At 40.4% G+C, this 20,892-nt stretch overlaps 1 protein-coding gene across 3 annotated transcripts in view; it reads right to left on the reverse strand.

Annotated features, from left to right (window-relative positions):
* Positions 1–20,892, reverse strand: part of REV3L (REV3 like, DNA directed polymerase zeta catalytic subunit) — a 251,239-nt gene that overhangs the window by 112,863 nt on the left and 117,484 nt on the right. For all 3 annotated transcript variants that reach the window (XM_073337056.1, XM_073337055.1, XM_073337057.1), the window contains exons 3-5: positions 16,063–16,137; positions 12,522–12,682; positions 7,078–7,174 (exon numbers count right to left, since the gene is read on the reverse strand). In XM_073337056.1, coding sequence (XP_073193157.1) covers positions 7,078–7,174; positions 12,522–12,682; positions 16,063–16,137 — 333 coding nt within the window. The remainder of the gene's footprint in view (positions 1–7,077; positions 7,175–12,521; positions 12,683–16,062; positions 16,138–20,892) is intronic.

Consider the following 20,892-nt stretch of genomic DNA (forward strand, 5'->3'; position numbering starts at 1 on the left):
GCCCTCCCTGCAACACACCTTTCAAGATCCATGGATCCTAAATCTGCCTATCATAACATGTGGTATACCTTATCCAGAGCACTAAAGGCCCCAACAACAACTATGTGGGTGAAACCAGACAATCACTACTCTCTTGAATGAACTCACACAGGAAAATGATAAAAGACAAAAAACACTTTTCACAAAAAGAAAAGGAGTACTTGTGGCACCTTAGAGACTAACAAATTTATTTGAGCATAAGCTTTCGTGAGCTACAGCATCCGATGAAGTGAGCTGTAGCTCACGAAAGCTTATGCTCAAATAAATTTGTTAGTCTCTAAGGTGCCACAAGTACTCTTTTTCTTTTTGTGAATACAGACTAACACGGCTGCTACTCTGAAACTTTTCACAAAGTGATCACTCTATATCTGACCTATCAGTCCTCATCCTCAAAATAAACCTGCACAACACTTTCAAAAGATGAGCCTGAAAAGCTTAAATTCATAACTGTGCTAGACACTAAAAATCATGGACAGAACAGAGACTGGATTTTTGGCTTATTACCACAATCCATAACCCACTACCTCATACCCCTTTTTGTTCTATGACTACAGAGGTGTTAACAGGCCACTCCACCTTGAATGGTTCCTTAGAATATGTGCTAACTACCTATGCTAAACAATCTGTTCCACTTAGTATTTAGCTGTGATGCTCAGAGTATCTTTCCCAGAGCCGAAGAAAGGCTCTGTGTAACTCGAAAGCTTGTCTCTCTGACCAATAGAAGTTGGTCCAATAAAAGATATTGACTCACCTAATTTTTCTCAATAATATCCTAGGACCAACACAACTGCATAAAAGCTAATGTAGTACTTCAGCAAACTTTGGTTCCATGTGCTCAGCTCAGTTCAATGATCTGACTCTTTAAAACTTTGGCAGCAAATATATATTGCTTAATATTTTTTATTTAAAATATTTTAATAAATTATTGCAAGTTTAGGTCTTAACATAGGTTGTCATAATTTCAAATTTAATTTTAAATAGATTTTTGAAAAGAAAAATGAATTTAATTTTAAATTTAAAAAAATCAAATTTTTATTTAAAAAAAATCATCAATTATCTTCCCTGTGAGTAATGATAAGCTAGTTAGCTTGACACTGATCTCAAGAAAAAGCATAGAAAAGTTGATGAGAGATGTAATTAGTAAAGAATTCAAGGTTGGCAGCATAATTAATGCCAATAAATGCAGTTTTATGGAAAATATACCTTGCCAGACAAACCTGATATCATTTTTTGAGATCACAAGTTTGGTTGACAAATCATATACTTAGACTTCTCTAAGGCATTTGACTTAGTACTGTACAACATTTTGATTAAAAAATTAGAACTATACAAAAATCAATGCAGCACATATTAAATTGATTTAAACTGACTATCTGATCGTTATTGGAACAATTTACATAGATATGTTTTGGATCTTCCATCACTTGTAGTCTTAAAATCAAGATTGGATGTACTTCTAAAATGATATGCCTTAACTCAGCCAGAACTTCTGGGCTTGATGTAGGTATCCCTTGATAAAATTCTATGGCTTATATTATGCAGGCCAGAATAGATTATTATAATAGCCCTTCAGGCCTTAAACTCTATGCAGGACTGGTGCAGGACTGAAAAATAGCAAGCCATTGACCTCAGACCATTGTCATGTTTAGTTCTTGGCCAGGTGAAAACCCTCAGATTCAGTCATCTACTCTAAAAAAATTCCTATGGCTAGCATTTCAGTCCCTTCCTTTACTAACTAAGCAGAAAGCACAAATCTTTTTCTAGGTAAAAATATGCCCCCTGATAGGGTAGATCTGCAAATAAGGGAATAGCAAGACCTGTAATAGATCAGGTCTGAGGACAACACCATCGTCACCCGGAGCGCCAGGGGCATGCTAGAGAGGACCCTGAAGGCAGCCATCCACTTGCTGTACATGGAAGCCCTGAAACGTAAACCGGACCAGGGTAAAGCCTTCGAGCTGACCAGCAAGTGGGACGCCAGCAACCACTTCCTCGCCGGGGGCGGCTTCACCCATTTCGCCGACTGGCGGTTCATCCACCGCGCCCGGCTCAACTGCGTCCCGCTCAACGGAGCTGTCCGCCACGGGAACCAAGACAAGCGTTGCAGGAAGTGTGGCTTCTCCAACGAGACCCCTGCCCCATGTCCTGTGCAGCTGCAAGCCCCACTCCACAGCCTGGCAGCTGCGCCACAAGGCCATCCAGGACCGCCTAGTGAAAGCCATCGCACCGCGCCTGGGGGAGGTCGCCGTGAACTGCGCCATCCCCGGCACTGACAGCCCGTTGTGACCCGATGTGGTAGTCACCGACGAGGCCCAGAAAAAGATCATCCTCGTCGACATCACGGTCCCCTTCGAGAACAGGACCCCAGCCTTCCGAGAAGTCCGAGCTCGGAAGCTGGAAAAATACGCCCCACAGCCGACACCCTGAGAGCGAAGGGCTATGAGGTGCAGATGGATGCCCTGATCGTCGGAGCCCTGGGCGCTTGGGACCCCTGCAACGAGTGTGTGCTGCGGACCTGTGGGATCGGTCGACGCTACGCACGGCTCATGCGGCGCCTCATGATCTCGGATGGTCCAGGGACATCTACATCGAACACATCACTGGCCACCGACAGTACCAGGAGGTGTGCGCCGGTACGACATCGTGCATCCACTATGGGAAAGGGACTGAGAGGGACTGAAAGGGACTGCAAACTTTTTCCATTGGACCGTATGAAATGGAACCATAAACTCACTGAACATTAAATCCCACCAAATGAGGGTAGATCCATCCCCATCATCATATCCGCTCATTATACTCCACACCTGAACATAGCCACTATATGGACAACATACCCCCACATCTCAATGTCTGTACTTTGACCGGTTAAACTTTTACCCCCAATCAGGGAGACTGCAGATTATGTATTCCTTACACCACCAGCTCCTAAGCAAATTTCGCACCCCTTGATAATCTGTACCTTATTCCCTGATAACCAGAAACTTCTATGCTTGAACTCTGTACCGTTTCCTTTTTATTTCAACATTATCTTAATAAAACTATTAAATCTGTATTGGGTTTACATCTCATGCCCTCCGTTGCCAGTTTGGAGGCATTATTATAGCTGTAAGCAGAGTCAGGATGAGCTCCACCCTGACATCTGGTGGTGAGGTGTGGCAAGTTGTGGAAAAGAACTTCAGGGGCTGATCTCATTTGCATAGGCACACCCACCCCGCCTAGAATGAGCCCATAGCTGCCCAAATGGTCACTTTGGCTGCTGTGGGATCCCCAGTGTCTCTGTTATTGGGGCAGGAAGAATAAATTGTTATTACCCTGATTATGGGAATCAAGGACAGTGGAACTGTACTTGGCCTTTTGTTATGATGGAGAGACTCGCCATCAACTAAGTAGCACTTGCTAGGCAAGGGAGATGGGTTCCAAAACTCTGTGAATTGAGAGAGGCTGGGGACAGGTATTAATACTTGGTGGCATGGGTCCCCTGGTGAGGGCCTTACATGCTAATTGCACTTCCTCCTCTCCTCCACTGTGGAATATCAGAGCTAATTTTGTTTCCATTAGGAGTCTAGTTACAGGCTGCTGAGCTGAATTCACTCTGGGCTAATGGTGCACCAGCACTGAGGCTCCCCTACTACAAGCTGAAATCACAAAAAAGCTAAACTTACTAAGAGCTGAAATCACTGAGTGTTGTGTTAAATAGTGGGGGAGCCTGAAGATATATGGTGGAGCAGTTTGCAGAACGGCTTGTGGAGCACAGCAGTTTGCGGGATGGTGAGCAGAGCAGAGCATTGCAGTTTGCGGGATGGCAAGCAGAGCGGCTGGTGGAGCAGAGCAGTTTGTTGGATGCCTAGAGCAGCTCATGGGGTGGCTGGCAGAGCGGAGCCCCATGGAGAGGTGGGGCCATCAGCTGTGGACCACATAAGGTGCTCCTTAACCCCCCCCCCCAAACTCTACTCAGGTTGGGAGCTATAATTCTGCAGATAAACTTTCGAACTCTGGAGCTGCCCTGACCAGGGACAGAGACTTTTGGGTCGTTGGGACTTTCGGTTGCTGGACAAAGGGAAAGGACACGCCCCAATTTGCTTGGGGTGGGTTTTTTGCTCATGGGTTGTGTTATGAATCCTGTCGGTGGTGTTTCCCCCAACATAATGCCACATTGTTTCTCTCTGTTATTAAAAGGCTTTTTGCTATACTCAGACTATGTGCTTGCGAGAGGGGAAGTATTGCCTCTTGGAGGCGCCCAGCGGGGGTGGTATATATTTGTCCCAGGTCACTGGGTGGGGGCTCGAGCTGGTTTTGCATTGTGTTATTGGAATGGAACCCCTACATACTGAACCTGGCCCTTGTTGCTGCCAACTTTGACAGGCAGAAGGGTTACATAGCAAAGCTCTGTCGTTTTTATTTCTCTTAAAAATTTCTGCTTTAAAAAAAGGAGAGAGAACTCATACACTTAAAATCTGTTCCACCAGAATGAGGAGTACTCTTGAAAAACTACATCTGGAGCAGAAGATTCACATTTTTTTGGCACTTGTGGCCAGCTTCTAATATCTGAAGTCTCTCATGTTTTACATGCCACATTTCTTGGACAGACTGACTGATGACTGAGATCAGTAACTACTGTATTTTGTTTTCCTGTGACACAGAAAACTTGCAGGGCTTTGAGATGCCCTTCCAGTCAATTCAACTTATTTCTTCCAGAAGTCTGGCTTTCCCTATCACCAACTGCTGATCAGGACTGCTCAGTTCCCAGAGTTACTGAACCTCTGATCCCTTTGCAACCTTCTTGAAGGTACCCCACTTAGGTACCTCCTCAGGCCTTTAACAGTCAACTTTCTCTAGACAGGCAAGATCCCACAGTCCTCTCTTTTCAGATCAGGGACTTAGGCTGCAGACTCCCGCAATTCACTGCAATTATCTCAGCAGGTCTGACTTTGATACAGGACTTTTATTTCTGAACCTGCATTTCTGTTCTCTCAGGGGCAATGACAAAGTTAGCAAGTGACCAGCAAACTTTCAAAAAGCAAAGTATTATTATTGCAGACCAAAAGCATTACAGAGACAACACATCTTAAAAAACAATAAACAGCTTATACAGGTGTAGCTTACCTGGCAGTTATCTGTCTTCCATATGGAGACTGCTAGGATTTAAAGTACTTTTAATACTCCACATGGTCTGCCTCTCTTGGTCACAAGTCTAATGTCAGTTCTTGGACTGAGGATGACTGACCCGCTTCCTGAGAAGAGTAGTCTCTTTATATAGTTTACAGTGCTTTATATGCAGGCCTACTGAACCAGGACAGAGAGTGTAAGGGGAGGGCAAGAGTGACACTTCCACAAACTTGTTACCTGCATTAGGGGTGTACATTAATTATCCGCCCAGTGTTTTTAGTTCCTGCTGGAAAACTTTTAGCTCCCCTATTTAGTCAGGAATACAATCACTAAATAAAGATACGTATAACGTTTATAAAGTTGATATAATAGTCTTTAAATATTCCATGTGTCCATCGCTTTTGTCACAAGGACAATGGCCAATGATTTGTCCTGTGATCTGATTAAAATGCATAAGGATGGATGCATACGAAATAAGCTGAATTGGCAGAGAATTTTTGTAAACGCTCTTAATTCTTGAATGTGTGCATTTAACAGATCTGAATAGTTGACAATGCTAGACCCCTAGTACCACATTTGGGCTGTAGCAAGTGGTTCTCCAAAGTCGAAGAGTGATGGATCCCTGGCACTGAACCTGGCCAACCAGGACTAATCCAGTGATTGTGGTGCTACTTAAACAAGGCAACTAGACGCTATAGTAAGTGGATCTCCAAAGTTGATGCTGGATTTATAGATGGCAAGTCTTAGTCAACCAAACCTAAAGAGGCTCACACATCAACAAGAATGTGAGGTGGCTCTTCTACTTTTGTGGGTTCTGAGGCTCTACAGGCACCTGCCTTTCTTCTCTTCTCTTCAGAAAAGCTGACTAACTATAGATAAAAATAGTCCTCAAAGGGCAGAAAGAAAAAAAAACGATAAAAGAAATATTGAGAACATCACAGGGGATTCAAGCTCACTGCATCATAAGCAATTAGAAGGAACTGAAGAATGGTTGACGTCACTCCCTTTATACCCTCAAAATCCTTCATCCAGTGAGGAGGGGGAGATGAGTAGCACCAACACAGTCCTCACCAGAAGATTCTGGAATCTCATAGCACAGGTACTTTGATCCATACAAGTGAAAAAAAAGCAGAAGCCACTCAAAGAGGATTGAAAGGAAAGGAATGCTCTCAAGTTTTCTGAAAATGTGAGCAGATACAAGACCTGTGAAAAAGTTTAGAAGGTGGCTCAGGGAATGAACCTGCTGTGGTACATTACATAGCTCTAAGCAGCACGAGGTATTTTTCACGCTCTTTTCCATCTTCCTTTTCTGGAGAGCACACAAACACACATTTCTGTAAAGCTGTTGCAACCATCTTTACAGGCAACTAACTGAAGACTAGGAAACTCATGGAAAACTAGAAGAGTGCAAGAGACTTTAAAGCTCTGATTGGTTGCTGCTGTCTTTAGGAACCAGCAGCTAAGTGTAGTTTGATGGTCCACTATTCACATTAGTGCAGGGGTGATTACAAAAATTTGAATTTATGAATGAAGATGTAAATATTCTCTGAAATAATTTTTTTTATTTGATCTTTAATCAAATGCCAATAGTTGGAAAGTTTATTTTAAAAATAACTGACATCTGAATTTTACATTTGTATTTCAAGTTTTATACTACAGTGAGTTTTTACAACCAAGTAACAAAATCCTGAAAAAGAGATGATGGTTAAATGAGTCCTCTTCATACAAAACTAAAGTCACACAAAATTATTACCTACGTTGTGACTAATTTTTGCATTCTTTGCAGAAAGAAAAATGGCATACTGGGATAATTAAAATTAACAATGGAATTCAGAAGTCATTCATGGATGAATATATTTAACTGCCTATAAGTTTCTGCTTCTCTACATATTAGTGTATTTTTTTTTTAAAAAGTTGTTTAGAGATGCTGACCTTGGTATGTCATCCTCTTCCCAACGAAAAAAAGTTCCAGTAACAGAATTTTCTGGCAAATTATCTTTGTAATATCCAATTCCATCTAAAGTATCACCTAGAAACAGAAACATATAAGGAATCATGTTAGTTTTACAATACTTTACATTTTTATTTGCACACTTAATTACCCTTTTAAAGTTATAGGTTTGCACTAGCAATATGAATGCTTTGAAAGAAGGAAAGAAATGCTTTACAACATGTGTGACAAACTTCAAAAAGGAATCACACTACCCTTTACCTTACTGATAATTTCTCTACCTATGAATAGATTCACATGGACACCCACCAAAAAAAGAAAAACAAATATTCACAGCATATGATGAAATCATTAAAATTAAAGCTGTAAACTACTTTTCTTCTTTTGCTTTTTAAGGGAGCTTCAAGGGAAATTATTTGTCATCTCTGATCTAAACTCCCTCAGGATTCCCAAATGCCTGGGGCCTCAGCCAACCTCCCAATAGAAATCAGATACCAGATAAAACTCCAAACATTACTTAGCACTTTTCGTCTTTCTTATGCCCTGAACGGAAAGAGAATACACAATGTATTCCAGATGTGGTGTCCATAACAGTAAGTAGAAATCTGCAGTGAAAGCAGATGGTGTCTGACCTACAGATAAAGAAAGGACTGTATAAGTTTGCTCAGAGGTTTCAGTTTAAGGAATTGTGCTCCAGGGTCAAGCTGGGGAAGTGCCCTCTGAAGATTTACTACCTCCTCTTGTGGTCTCCTTGTGGAACTTAACTCTTCAGAGGAAGGAACGATGAAGCACACACAGGCAGTGGCACTAGAAACAACAGTTTTGCTTTTGCTGTTTGACAACAGCAAAAACAGACTCCAAAAAGATTACTCAAGTCTCCCACTTCCACACTAAAGATCAACTTGAATTTCAGATTTTCTCAACTTTTATTGGCTTGTGGCACACACCAACAGTTTTTTAAATTTAATTTATATCCTTCAACAAGAAAATCTTCCATATTTGTTAACGAAAATCTATTAGTGATCCAGGAGACAAGTGTCAGTCCCTTGGGTAAATATATATTTAGATGAACGTAAATACTTTTTTTCTTCTCCAAAATTAGTTGCATGTTCACTGATACGCACCATGCATCATTTAGAAACACAGCTTCATACACACTTTTGAATACACACACAATAGGACTCAGTAAGCATTTGTGTGTTTTAAAGGTATAGTACTGAATCTGCTAAATAAGTATTTAATCAACATTTTACCTGTAGACCACGTACTAGGAAAAATAGTATTTTATTTTGAAAATGTATTTTCTTGAAGCAATAATGGTTTTAAAGCATTCTTGCCCCTACTACTGCTACTTTTTTTTTTTTTTTTTAAAACAACCTCCACCTTGCAAATAAATCAAAAAAGTAAGGGTCATTTTCAGTAATAATCCAATCTGAGTCTATTTTTAAGAAGTTATTTGTGAAGATTTAAGGGCACCCCTATTGTCATCTTCCCACTCCTGGAATAAAGTCTAGCTCCTACAGCAATGTTCGTGAACCCCTAGGGTTCATGGCAAAAGAGGAAACTCAACTGCTGAAGATTCCAGGTCTTCAGCAGGTATGATGGGGGACCTTTCCCCCCACTAATATACCACACTGAGAAGGAGGGAACAGACATACCTGCTTCCTCCAGACATATGCAGGCAAGTTCTGAGAATACCACATTGCCCCTCACCATGGATTTGCCTATTTAGCAATCATACTTCCAAAATGGTACAGTTGTCTGAGTAGCAGGACTGCCTGTGTAAATCAACCATCTTGGTTTGATTCCCACAAACACAGTTAGGTACAGGACTGATACTGGATTTGCTACTCCCTGCCAGGACAATCTGTGGTACTGCCCACAGGGGAAGAAGAAACAGGCATGTGCATCATTTGGTTACACCCACTCTCCCTGTCCAAACTCTCCTCCATTCAGGAACTAGACCTCTCAGACTTAAAGATGGGAGAGAAATTAAGGGGCTAGCCTGATAGTCGTTTTTTGTTCACCCTTCCAGATAATAGATTAAAAACAGCAGACCTGACAAGGAGCTGAGAGGCTAGGCACAGCCCGTGTAAAGCAAGAGGCGGAGAAAGAGATTAGAGACCCAAAGACTTGTTTCCACAGGTAATGAAACTGGCCACAACTCTTTGAGCCCACCTATAAGCCAAGTGTGACATCTGAATGTTGTTTTCCTCTCCCCACATTTAGACAACTAGACCTCTGAAGGGAGGACGGAAGAAGAGAGTGTTCCCTACATCTAAGTTCCCTGTAAGCTGCGCAGCTGTGCAGCAGGCTACCAAGGGCCGTGCAGGTGGGGAGAGGTGCCCCTCCCCCAGCCTGACCCAGCCAGCCCCACCAGAGCTGCCGTGGCTGTGGAGAGGCGCCCCTCCTCCAGCCCAGTCCAGCTGGAACTGCCGTGGAGAGGCGCCTCTTACCTGGCCCCAAGCTGCTGCGGGGAGAGAGGGCTGGGGGTAGTCCTCTCCCCCCACTGCAGCCCAGGACAGCCTGCACCCCAAACCCCTCATCCCATCCCCATCCCAGAGCCTGTCCCACAGCCGGAGCCCCCAGCTCCTAGTGATTTTAGCAATCCAGGGCACCATTTGTTCCACTTTCACCAGTCTCTCTCTATTTCTGTCTATCTCCCTTGCTTCTGCATAAGTTTCTCAGTGTTTCCCCTTGACTCCTTTTTTTCTGTCATTGGCAGTTCTGTCTCAGCAACTGTTTTGTCTTTTTCTTAGCTTCTTTCCTCCCTTCCCATCAGACCCAGGCTTAAATGCCACATTGAAGGCTGTTCATTAGTTTCCAACATGATGCGCTCAGTGTAAAACTGATATTCTGAGCCTCTACTGTACATCCAGGCTACCTCAAGGGGAGATTACTGTCATGGTTTTGTCATTTAAAAATGATGAACCTGAAGGAGAACAGCATGTTGCTTTAATATTGGAAAATGTAGTGGGGTCACCCCCTGCATCCCAACCCTCTGCCCCAGTCCTGAGCTCCCTCCTGCACCCCGAACCCCTCATCTCTGGCCCCACACGAGCCGCACCCCCCAGCCAGAGCCCTCACCCCACTGCACCCCAACCCTCTGCCCCAGCCCTGAGCCCCCTCCCGCACTCCGAACCCCTCGGCCCCATCCCTACCACACATCACTCCATATTGGTGCACATAAGAAAATTAATTACGCACATGGACGTAAAAAATTAGAGGGAACACTGCCTACACCCTATCTGCCTGCCTCTGGGAGGCTCTTTTGGTATCTTGGGAAGAATGCAAGTACCTGATCCTGCTTCTCCCCTTTTCCTCCCAATGACTGGATGTAGGGCCCCATGGATTATTCCCCTTGAAGATCTTTTCTCCTTATCAGAGTTGCAGTCCTCTGACCTCCCACTGCTCCCAACATATAGAACAGCAAGAGGGTTGAATTATTCCTGAGCGTGGACAGGTTAAGGGTTCCAAGAGCTTTTTGGATATATTTAAAATAAATGGCTATAAGGGGCTTCATAACAGAGTGTGTCTGTCTGTCTCAGGGTGGATAAAAAGTGATGATTTAAAAAAAATTAGATTTTTTTATTTAAATAAATTTTTTAATTCGTATTTAAACTATAATTTTTTTATTTTTTTAAATAAATTCATTTAAAATTAAATCCAAATTTAATTCAAATATGTTTAGGCCTAAACTTATGATAGTCTCCTAAAACATTTAAATAAAAAAATATATATGCTGAATCCATGAGCCTCTATCAAAAACTTTTGAGTTAAAGGCTGCTTTTCAATATACAGAAATAACTGGGGAAAATACCGAACTTTTAATGTCAAGCTTTATAAATATGGTACAATATGTCATGTACTATATTAAGGGCTTGTTTTGTTTAATAAAAATATATTTTATATGCTGTTTTGTGTGTTTAATTAAATTCCAGTTACCATCCTAATGCAGCTTGATGCAAATCATGAGCAAAAAGTTACTTAGTAAATAAGCAGTAGATCATTCACCATTTTCTAACATTCTAAAAATGTACATTGAATAAGAATCTGAAAATATTAAGTTATATAACTCCTTAAATATATAGTTATAAAGTACCCTCTTTGGTATCAAAAAGATGTACCAAATCTAGCATAGAGGCTCTATTTAGTTGTAAATGAACATGTTTTAACAGTTATATTAACCAATGAGACTACATCTTTCTTTAGAAAATAACTAAAATACAAAGAAAAAGTTGATTTAAATGGGGGCTTTCCACTTGGTGATTTAAAATGCTTTGATTTGAGTGTGTGTGTGTGTGTGTGTATGTGTATGTGTATGTGTGTGTGTGTGTGTGTGTAAAAATAAAAAGGGAACCACAATTTAAAATCATATAGACGACTATTTACCATTTCTGATGCAAATAATTTTTAACAATTCCTTTAAACTCATTATTTTGTAGCTCTGACAGATAAAAGACACAACTCTACATTTTTGTTTAAATAACGCACCAAAAATGGACAGTCCGTAGTTATTTTTCTAAATCTCAGTCAATTTTGTCCCTCCCTTTTCTCTCTCCCCATCAAAATACTAAAAGTATTTATATCACATTATGGAGTAATCATTTGCAAATTATACTTTTATGTCATGGGAATTTGAAGTACAGCATGCCAAACTGATCTTTCAAAGGGAGAGTTAAAAATGTCTCCCTTTCTCAGACATAAATATTGCAAATTTTAACCTGGAGAAAACAGCAGTGGTATAATAAATTAGAAGCACTTTCATTAAAAATTTTGTCAGAGGATAACAACATAACCTAGCTATAACTTCATGAATGTGCCACTACAATAAAGAACAAACCACAAAGGATCTAGGGCACAACTGAAAGAATGAATAGCAAAAATATTTAAACAATGCAATCAATCAACTAACCTCATGAAAGCTTATGCTCAAATAAATTTGTTAGTCTCTAAGGTGCCACAAGTATTCCTTTTCTTTTAACCTCTACATGAATTCTTCAACTAAAGATAAACTGTGGTACAAGCTGAAAAAGCTTCCCTTATAATTTTGGACTGGAAAACAGGTGCCTAACTTTTGTGACTTGACATTCAAATCCACATCTGTCATAGGTAGCATATGCCTTGATAGTTATGCAACAGCTCATGTGTCTCTAAGTGGCCCTTTTCCCACTCTATTTTGTTTTTTAAGTCCAGAAAACATGCACAAATTAGAACAATGAGAGAAAGCTCAAAGTGAATTTTGATGAAGAAGGCAAAGCTATAAATGAATAATATACAGTACACAGATAATACACAAAACTGTATTTAAGTCAGAGCAAAGAATGGTAAAATCTGAAACCTAATGTTGATCCATTTTGGAAGCAGTGGTTTGAATCTACAAAACAATTATTTATGATTTAGCCTTGAGAAATAAACACCTTACTTCTTCTCTTTGCTTTTCTGAATTTGACAGCAGCCAGGTTTATTAAATTCATTCCATACAGGTTGTAGTCTATAAACAGTTGTAGGAGGTAGGGAATATGGGCTTCATGAGGCTGGTAAAATTTATTCATTATGGCTCCACCTTGTAGAAGCTCACATACTCTAAAGTTAAAAACAAATTGAAACATGTTGAAAAGTTACACCATCTTATTGGGTTTATCAATTAAAATCACACTAAATATTTAAAAACTCCACAATATATTTAGTTTTAGTAACATTATAAATGCTGCAAACCTCTACGTTTTAACAAATGTCCTTAACAAAACTGGTCTGCCCTAATAATAATTCAGTAAATCTGAAAATAGGGACAGAGGAGCTATAACCGTCCAATTATAAAAATCTCTACAGAAGTATCATAGCACATAGCAATAGTTCTGGGGACTGATGTAAGGCCCTCAGAAGTCCATGGAAAGCTTTGCATTGACCTCAATGGCCCAAGGACAGTTGGATAACTAAATGTTATTTGTGACTTTGAAAATCTCCCTGTGGTCCTTTGCCATATTAACAAACAAGTCATAAATGTTTGAAAATTACAAACTGTTCATGCGTAATACAGTACTCTAATTTTTTAACAAAGCAACCTTTGTAATGCAGCATATATCTGCAGACACGTATTTTCTTCAAAGATCTGTATATTAAAATAAACATATACCTTTGAATAATTACAAACATGCAATTAATTTATCTGAATGTCAGACTGGTATCTGCATTTGTAAAGGGTTTCAGTGCATTTATTTGACTATATAATACAATAAAATGTTATCTAAAAATAAAAACTAGGTAATTAAAGGAAGAAACTATGATAAGATAACACAGTTCAAATATGAATTATTAAAATCTAAAAGTTTCAATATATGGTTCCTACAGCAATTGTAACTCAACCACATTGTGCATATACAATATATTAAGACAAACTTAACATCATATGAAAAAGCCTTGTAAAATTCTTTTATCCTACTTATTTGGATCAAATAACTTTCTGGACAATCATTAACATAACAAAAGCCATTCTGTGTCAGGCTAATGGTCCATCTACCCCATCTCTGACAGTGGCCAGTGCCAGACGCTTCTGGCAAATGGAGGTTTAGGGACATCTGAAGCATGGGATTGTATCCCTGACCACCTTGGCCAATAGTCATTAATGGACTATCGTATTAGTTTTTTCATAATCATAAATTAGATTTTAGTAATGTTAACATATGATACAAAACATTACATAGATCCAAAGGATTTCAGTTATGCTATGAACTATAAAGACTTAATTTCCTGGGGTTTGTGCAATTATCTCAGTCTTAATGTTGCATTAACTGTTCTTTGAATTTAATAAACATAATGTTACATTACTGATTTATACCAAATTATCTGATTTTTCCAGATCATTTTAAATTCTGTGATTGGATACCAGAATTTAAAATTTTATAAACAAGCATTTTTATTTATGAAAATTCACCTCATAGTACTTGAAATATCACTATGTTTAATTCAATCCTGTTTTAACTCCATTGATTTAAACACAGTTACAACAAGAATTATTTTGACTGAATGTATTTAAGTCTGAATAGACAATTAATTGCAGCTACATTTCATGTTTCATTTCCCTTGCATAAGCTATTCCTTAAGACTACTCACATGCTTAACATTAGGTATATGCTTACATACTTTGCTGAATTGGGGGTAATAATTACTAATATTTAGGGCTGTCAACCTATTAAAAAAATTAATCGTGATTAATCGTGCAATAAAAAAATTGCAATTAATCATGCAATTAATCACGCTGTTAAACAATAATAGAATATAATTTATTTAAATATTTTTGGATGTTTTCTACATTTTCAAATATACTGATTTCAATTACAATACAGAATACAAAGTGCACAGTGCTCTCTCTATATTTATTTTTTATTACAAATATTTGCACTGTAAAAAACAATAGGATTTTTCAATTCCCCTAACACAAGTACTGTAGTGCAATCTCTTTAATATGAAAGTTAAAATTAAAAATGTAGAATTATGTACAAAAATAAAACAATGTAAAACTTTAGAGCCTAAAAGTCCACTCGGTCCTACTTCTTGCTCAGACAAACAAGCTTGTTTACATTTGCAGGAGATAATGCTGCCCACTTCTCATTTACAATGTTACCTGAAAGTGAGAACAGACGTTCGCATGGCACTGTTGTAGCTGGCATCACAAGATATTTACGTGTCAGATGCACTAAAGATTCATATTTTCCTTCATCCTTCAACCACCATTCCAGAGTACATGCGTCCATGCTGATGACGGGTTCTGCTTGATAACGATCCAAAGCAGTGCAGCTGCATGTCTATTTTCATATTCTGAGTCAGATGCCATCAGCAGAATGTTGATTTTCTTTTTTGGTGGTTTGGATTCTGTAATTCCCACACTGGATTGTTGCTCTTTTAAAACTTCTGAAAGCATGCTCCACATCTCATCCCTCTCAGATTCTGGAACGCACTTCAGATTCTTAAACCTTGGGTCAAGTACTGTAGCTATTTTTAGAAATCTCACATCGGTACCTTCTTTGCATTTTGTCAAATCTGCAGTGAAAGTGTTCTTAAAATGAATGTGTGCTGGGTCATCATCCAAGACTGCCATAACATGAAATATATGGCAGAATGCAGGTAAAACAGAGAAGGAGACATACAATTCTCCTCCAAGGAGTTCAGTCACAAATTTAATTAATGCATTTTTTTTTAATGAGCATCATCAGCATGGAAGCATATCCTCTGAAATGGTGGCCGAAGCATGAAGGGGCATATGAATGTTTAGGATCTCTGGCACATAAATACCTTGCAATGCCAGCTACAAAAGTCCCGTGTGAACACTTGTTCTCACTTTCAGGTGACACTGTAAATAAGAAGTGGGCAGCATTATCTCCTGTAAATGTAAACAAACTTGTTTGTCTAAGCCATTGGCTAAACAAGAAGTAGGACTGAATGGACTTGTAGGCTCTAAAGTTTTACACTGTTTTGTTTTTGAGTGCAGTTATGTAACAAAAGAAAATCTACATTTGTAAGTTGCACTTTCATGACAAAGAGATTACACTACAGTACTTGTATGAAGAGAATTGAAAAATACAATTTCTTTTGTTTATCATTTTTACAGTGCAAATATTTGTAATAAAAATAATATAAAATGAGCACTGTAAACTTTGTATTCTGTGTTGTAATTAAATCAATATATTTGAAAATGTAGAAAAACATCCAAAATATTTAATAAATTTCAATTGGTATTTTATTGTTTAATAGTGCAATTAAAACTGCGATTAATTTTTTAATCAGGATTAATTTTTTTAATCGCATGAGTTAACTGTGATTAATTGACAGCCCTACTAATATTATTGTTGTTTTAAATGTACACATTTCTTCCAAATGAAAATACATGGAATAATCATCTCACTTCCCTTTCTGGTTCAGAAGACACAATGAAAGCTGTTGAGAGTTCTATTTTATTATAGCCTTACCTTTTCACCATTGAAGGATTGTAAAGATAGATCTTCATAAACTCTCTCTCCTTTTCATGATAACCATAAAAAGGCCTGGAGAGCAAACAAACAAACAAAAAGATTACTGATTATATTGTAGCAATATTTACACTTAAATTTCTTTCTCTAGTTTGTTTACCTTTCTCCACTCTCGAAGATATGTTGGGCATTACACATCTGGTGTTTTAGTCACAATTTATATATCATAGAATCATAGAATATCAGGTTTGGAAGGGACCTCAGGAGGTCATCTAGTCCAACCCCCTGCTCAAAGCAGGACCAATCCCCAATTCAATCATCCCAGCCAGGGCTTTGTCAAGCCTGACCTTAAAAACTTCTAAGGAAGGAGATTCTACCACCTCCCTAGGTAATGCATTCCAGTGTTTCACCACCCTCCTAGTGAAAAAGTTTTTCCTAATATCCAACCTAAACCTCCCCCACTGCAACTTGAGACCATTACTCCTTGTCCTGTCCTCTTCTACCACTGTGAATAGTCTAGAACCATCCTCTCTGGAACCACCTCTCAGGTAGTTGAAAGCACCTCTCAGGTAGTTGAAAGCAGCTATCAAATCCCCCCTCATTCTTCTCTTCTGCAGACTAAACAATCCCAGTTCCCTCAGCCTCTCCTCATAAGTCACGTGTTCCAGACCCCTAATCATTTTTGTTGCCCTCGCTGGACTCTCTCCAATTTATCCACATCCTTCTTGTAGTGTGGGGCCCAAAACTGGACACAGTACTCCAGATGAGGCCTCACCAATGTCGAATAGAGGGGAACGATCACGTCCCTCGATCTGCTCGCTATGCCCCTACTTATACATCCCAAAATGCCATTGGCCTTCTTGGCAACAAGGGCACACTGCTGATTCATATCCAGCTTTTCGTCCACTGTCACCCCTAGGTCTTTTTCTGCAGAACTGCTGCCGAGCCATTCGGTCCCTACTCTGTAGCTGTGCATTGGGTTCTTCCGTCCTAAGTGCAGGACCCTGCACTTATCCTTATTGAACCTCATCAGATTTCTTTTGGCCCAATCCTCCAATTTGTCTAGGTCCTTCTGTATCCTATCCCTCCCCTCCAGCGTATCTACCACTCCTCCCAGTTTAGTATCATCCGCAAATTTGCTGAGAGTGCAATCCACACCATCCTCCAGATCATTTATGAAGATATTGAACAAAACCGGACCCAGTACCGACCCCTGGGGCACTCCACTTGACACTGGCTGCCAACTAGACATGGAGCCATTGATCACTACCCGTTGAGCCCAACAATCTAGCCAACTTTCTATCCACCTTATAGTGCATTCATCCAGCCCATACTTCTTTAACTTGCTGACAAGAATACTGTGGGAGACCGTGTCAAAAGCTTTGCTAAAGTCAAGAAACAATACATCCACTGCTTTCCCTTCATCCACAGAACCAGTAATCTCATCATAGAAGGCAATTAAATTAGTCAGGCATGACCTTCCCTTGGTGAATCCATGCTGACTGTTCCTGATCACTTTCCTCTCATGTAAGTGCTTCAGGATTGATTCTTTGAGGACCTGCTCCATGATTTTTCCGGGGACTGAGGTGAGTCTGACTGGCCTGTAGTTCCCAGGATCCTCCTTCTTCCCTTTTTTAAAGATAGGCACTACATTAGCCTTTTTCCAGTCATCCGGGACTTCCCCCGTTTGCCACGAGTTTTCAAAGATAATGGCCAATGGCTCTGCAATCACAGCCGCCAATTCCTTTAGCACTCTCGGATGCAACTCGTCCGGCCCCATGGACTTGTGCACATCCAGCTTTTCTAAATAGTCCCTAACCACCTCTTTCTCCACAGAGGGCTGGCCATCTATTCCCCATGTTGTGATGCCCAGCGCAGCAGTCTGGGAGCTGACCTTGTTCGTGAAGACAGAGGCAAAAAAAGCATTGAGTACATTAGCTTTTTCCACATCCTCTGTCACTAGGTTGCCTCCCTCATTCATTAAGGGGCCCACACTTTCCTTGGCTTTCTTCTTGTTGCCAACATACCTGAAGAAACCCTTCTTGTTACTCTTGACATCTCTTGCTAGCTGCAGTTCCAGGTGCGATTTGGCCCTCCTGATTTCATTCCTACATGCCCGAGCAATATTTTTATACTCTTCCCTGGTCATATGTCCAACCTTCCACTTCTTGTAAGCTTCTTTTTTATGTTTAAGATCCGCTAGGATTTCACCGTTAAGCCAAGCTGGTCGCCTACCATATTTACTATTCTTTCTACACATCGTGATGGTTTGTCCCTGTAACCTCAACAGGGATTCCTTGAAATACAGCCAGCTCTCCTGGTCTCCTTTCCCCTTCATGTTAGTCCCCCAGGGGATCCTACCCATCTGATCCCTGAGGGAGTCGAAGTCTGCTTTCCTGAAGTCCAGGGTCCATATCCTGCTGCTTACCTTTCTTCCCTGTGTCAGGATCCTGAACTCAACCAACTCATGGTCACTGCCTCCCAGATTCCCATCCACTTTTGTTTCCCCCACTAATTCTTCCCGGTTTGTGAGCAGCAGGTCAAGAAAAGCTTCCCCCCTAGTTGGCTCCTCTAGCACTTGCACCAGGAAATTGTCCTCTACGCTTTCCAAAAACTTCCTGGATTGTCTATGCACCACTGTATTGCTCTCCCAGCAGATATCAGGAAAATTAAATATATATATTTATTTATACTTCCCAAACTAAACAAAATCTTAGTTAATTTGGAAGTAAGATTGCTCAAGGGAAAACTACACCAAAGCAATTACTAAAAATTTGGGAAATTTCTAGTTAATATAATATTTGCACGCAGGACAATAAAAAGCCATGAGTCCTATCACCCCATAAACCATTATAATCCAGATGCACTCATCATCTCAATATCATCTTTCAGTTCCAATGCACAGTCATCCCTAAGGATATATCCAATTCCTCAAAATCTTAATTCCAACCTAATATTTTCGATAGGTACTAATGAACATCGTAGGTTTCTAAATTGAAAGTATGTTGGTCTGTAAAGTATTGGACTCTTGCTGAGGTCAGAGTTTGGGTGTGTGAGGAGGGGGAATTAAGGACATAAAAAAGAAGTGGTAGAAGGGCCATCTATATCCTGACTCCATACTGTCCCAAGCAGAAATTTCAATCCAACAATCTTGGTCAGGTGGGTCAACCTAGGAAAACTGTTCAGTTTGGCCACAGGAGGTTTGCCAGAGAGAGAAGCTGCCCGCTTTGGTTCTGAAGCACTTTGGATGGCAACTGTCTCCTCCTTCCTGCTTGTTGGGGAAGGGAGAAAGAGAAACACTGGGAGCCAGACTATGGGCTTTTTTGTTGTTTTGATTGTGGGGAGGTTGGACAAGGAGCCCAAGTAAGATGGAAGACTGAGAATGGATGAGGAGCCCAATGGTGGGGTTGAGAAGGATGAGGAGAAGATTAGGATGAGAAGCTGCAAGAGGGAAAATGGGACTGGGAGCCAGGATGTGCAGGGGAAGACTGGGACTTTGAAAAATAGCCCAGGGCTGGTTGAGCAAGGGATATTGGGACTAGGTGAAGAGTCTGGGATGGAAGACTGGGACTGGCTGTGCGATGGGACAGGGGCAGGGAGACGAGGCTAGACAGGGAGAAGCTAGATGGGACAGGGGTAGAAAGGATTGTTGGCACAACAGCGTGCTACTTTCCAGAACCTAACATTGAACACAAGATTCCATAGTCTCAACATTCCTTTGCTATCAGCAAATAGCTGTGAAACCCACTGGAGAAGTGTATCTCTCTATCCCCTGTCATGTATGACCCACATAAAAAATGCTAACCTACTACTTCTGTCTGTTACTCTGTTAGCTCAAGTGGCAGAGGTCTGTGGGGTGGTTCTAAAGGTTCCAATCCTGTTCATGACCCATGTGCATGTCAACATGATGCCACGTGATGGATTTTTCAGTTTCCTTTTTTTAAAACCTAGAAAATTACATATAACATTAAAAGAACATTAAGATTGCAAAGCTAAGCACTGAGAAATTAGGAAATGCCTGAATTAAGATTACCTGTGGACTCTTTATTTGGCCCTATTGTCTGTATGCATTATGATACAGTTTTAGTTGCACAATCACATTCTATTTTTCTCTACAGCACTCCTGTCTCATTCAGTGCACAGAATGGATCATGCTCAGAGGATGAATTGGAGTTGTGTAGTGAAGGAGGCTGCTCTCTGTAGGACCTCTGCCTCACTTGTTGCAGAAATTGGGAAAGGTGTGTAATGAATGAGGAAGGGGACTGCTGGAAGAGAAACGATGGACCCCTGGTTAAAGAAGTTGAATGCCACCATTAGAGAACTGGATTCTACTCCTGCCTCTATTACAGTTCTTGTGATGCTAGGCAAGTCACAACTTTGTACGTGGCCACTAACTGTGTATTCCTCATTTTCTGGATGCTCAACTTGTGACTCTGGGGCCTGATTTGCAGGAGTCTTCAGCACTCACAACTTCAACTTAAGTCAATGAAGCTGTAAGTGCTTACCTTAGACCTTAGTCCATCCCATGCTTTGCTGAACACTGGGCTACCCACATTTGCCATCCTTGCTTGTCAACTGCCCTTCTCTCCAAATCTTCCCATTTCATGTTAAGGTGCTTGATGTTGTTCAGAACTGTTCATTTCCGTGTTATTCGCAGTCTTCCTCTCTTTCTTCTTGCGCTTTCTGGCCTCGACTCAAGGGCGGTATTTGGTAAGTGTTCTTTTTCCATTCTCAGCACATGTCCCAGCCACTGATTTCTTCTTTTGTAGATTATTTGTGAGAGGATATCTTGTCCAGTAATTTTTCTGACTTCATTTGTCTTCCTATCTC

The sequence above is a fragment of the Lepidochelys kempii genome, chromosome 3 (assembly GCF_965140265.1).
Source record: "Lepidochelys kempii isolate rLepKem1 chromosome 3, rLepKem1.hap2, whole genome shotgun sequence".
NCBI lineage: Eukaryota > Metazoa > Chordata > Testudines > Cheloniidae > Lepidochelys > Lepidochelys kempii.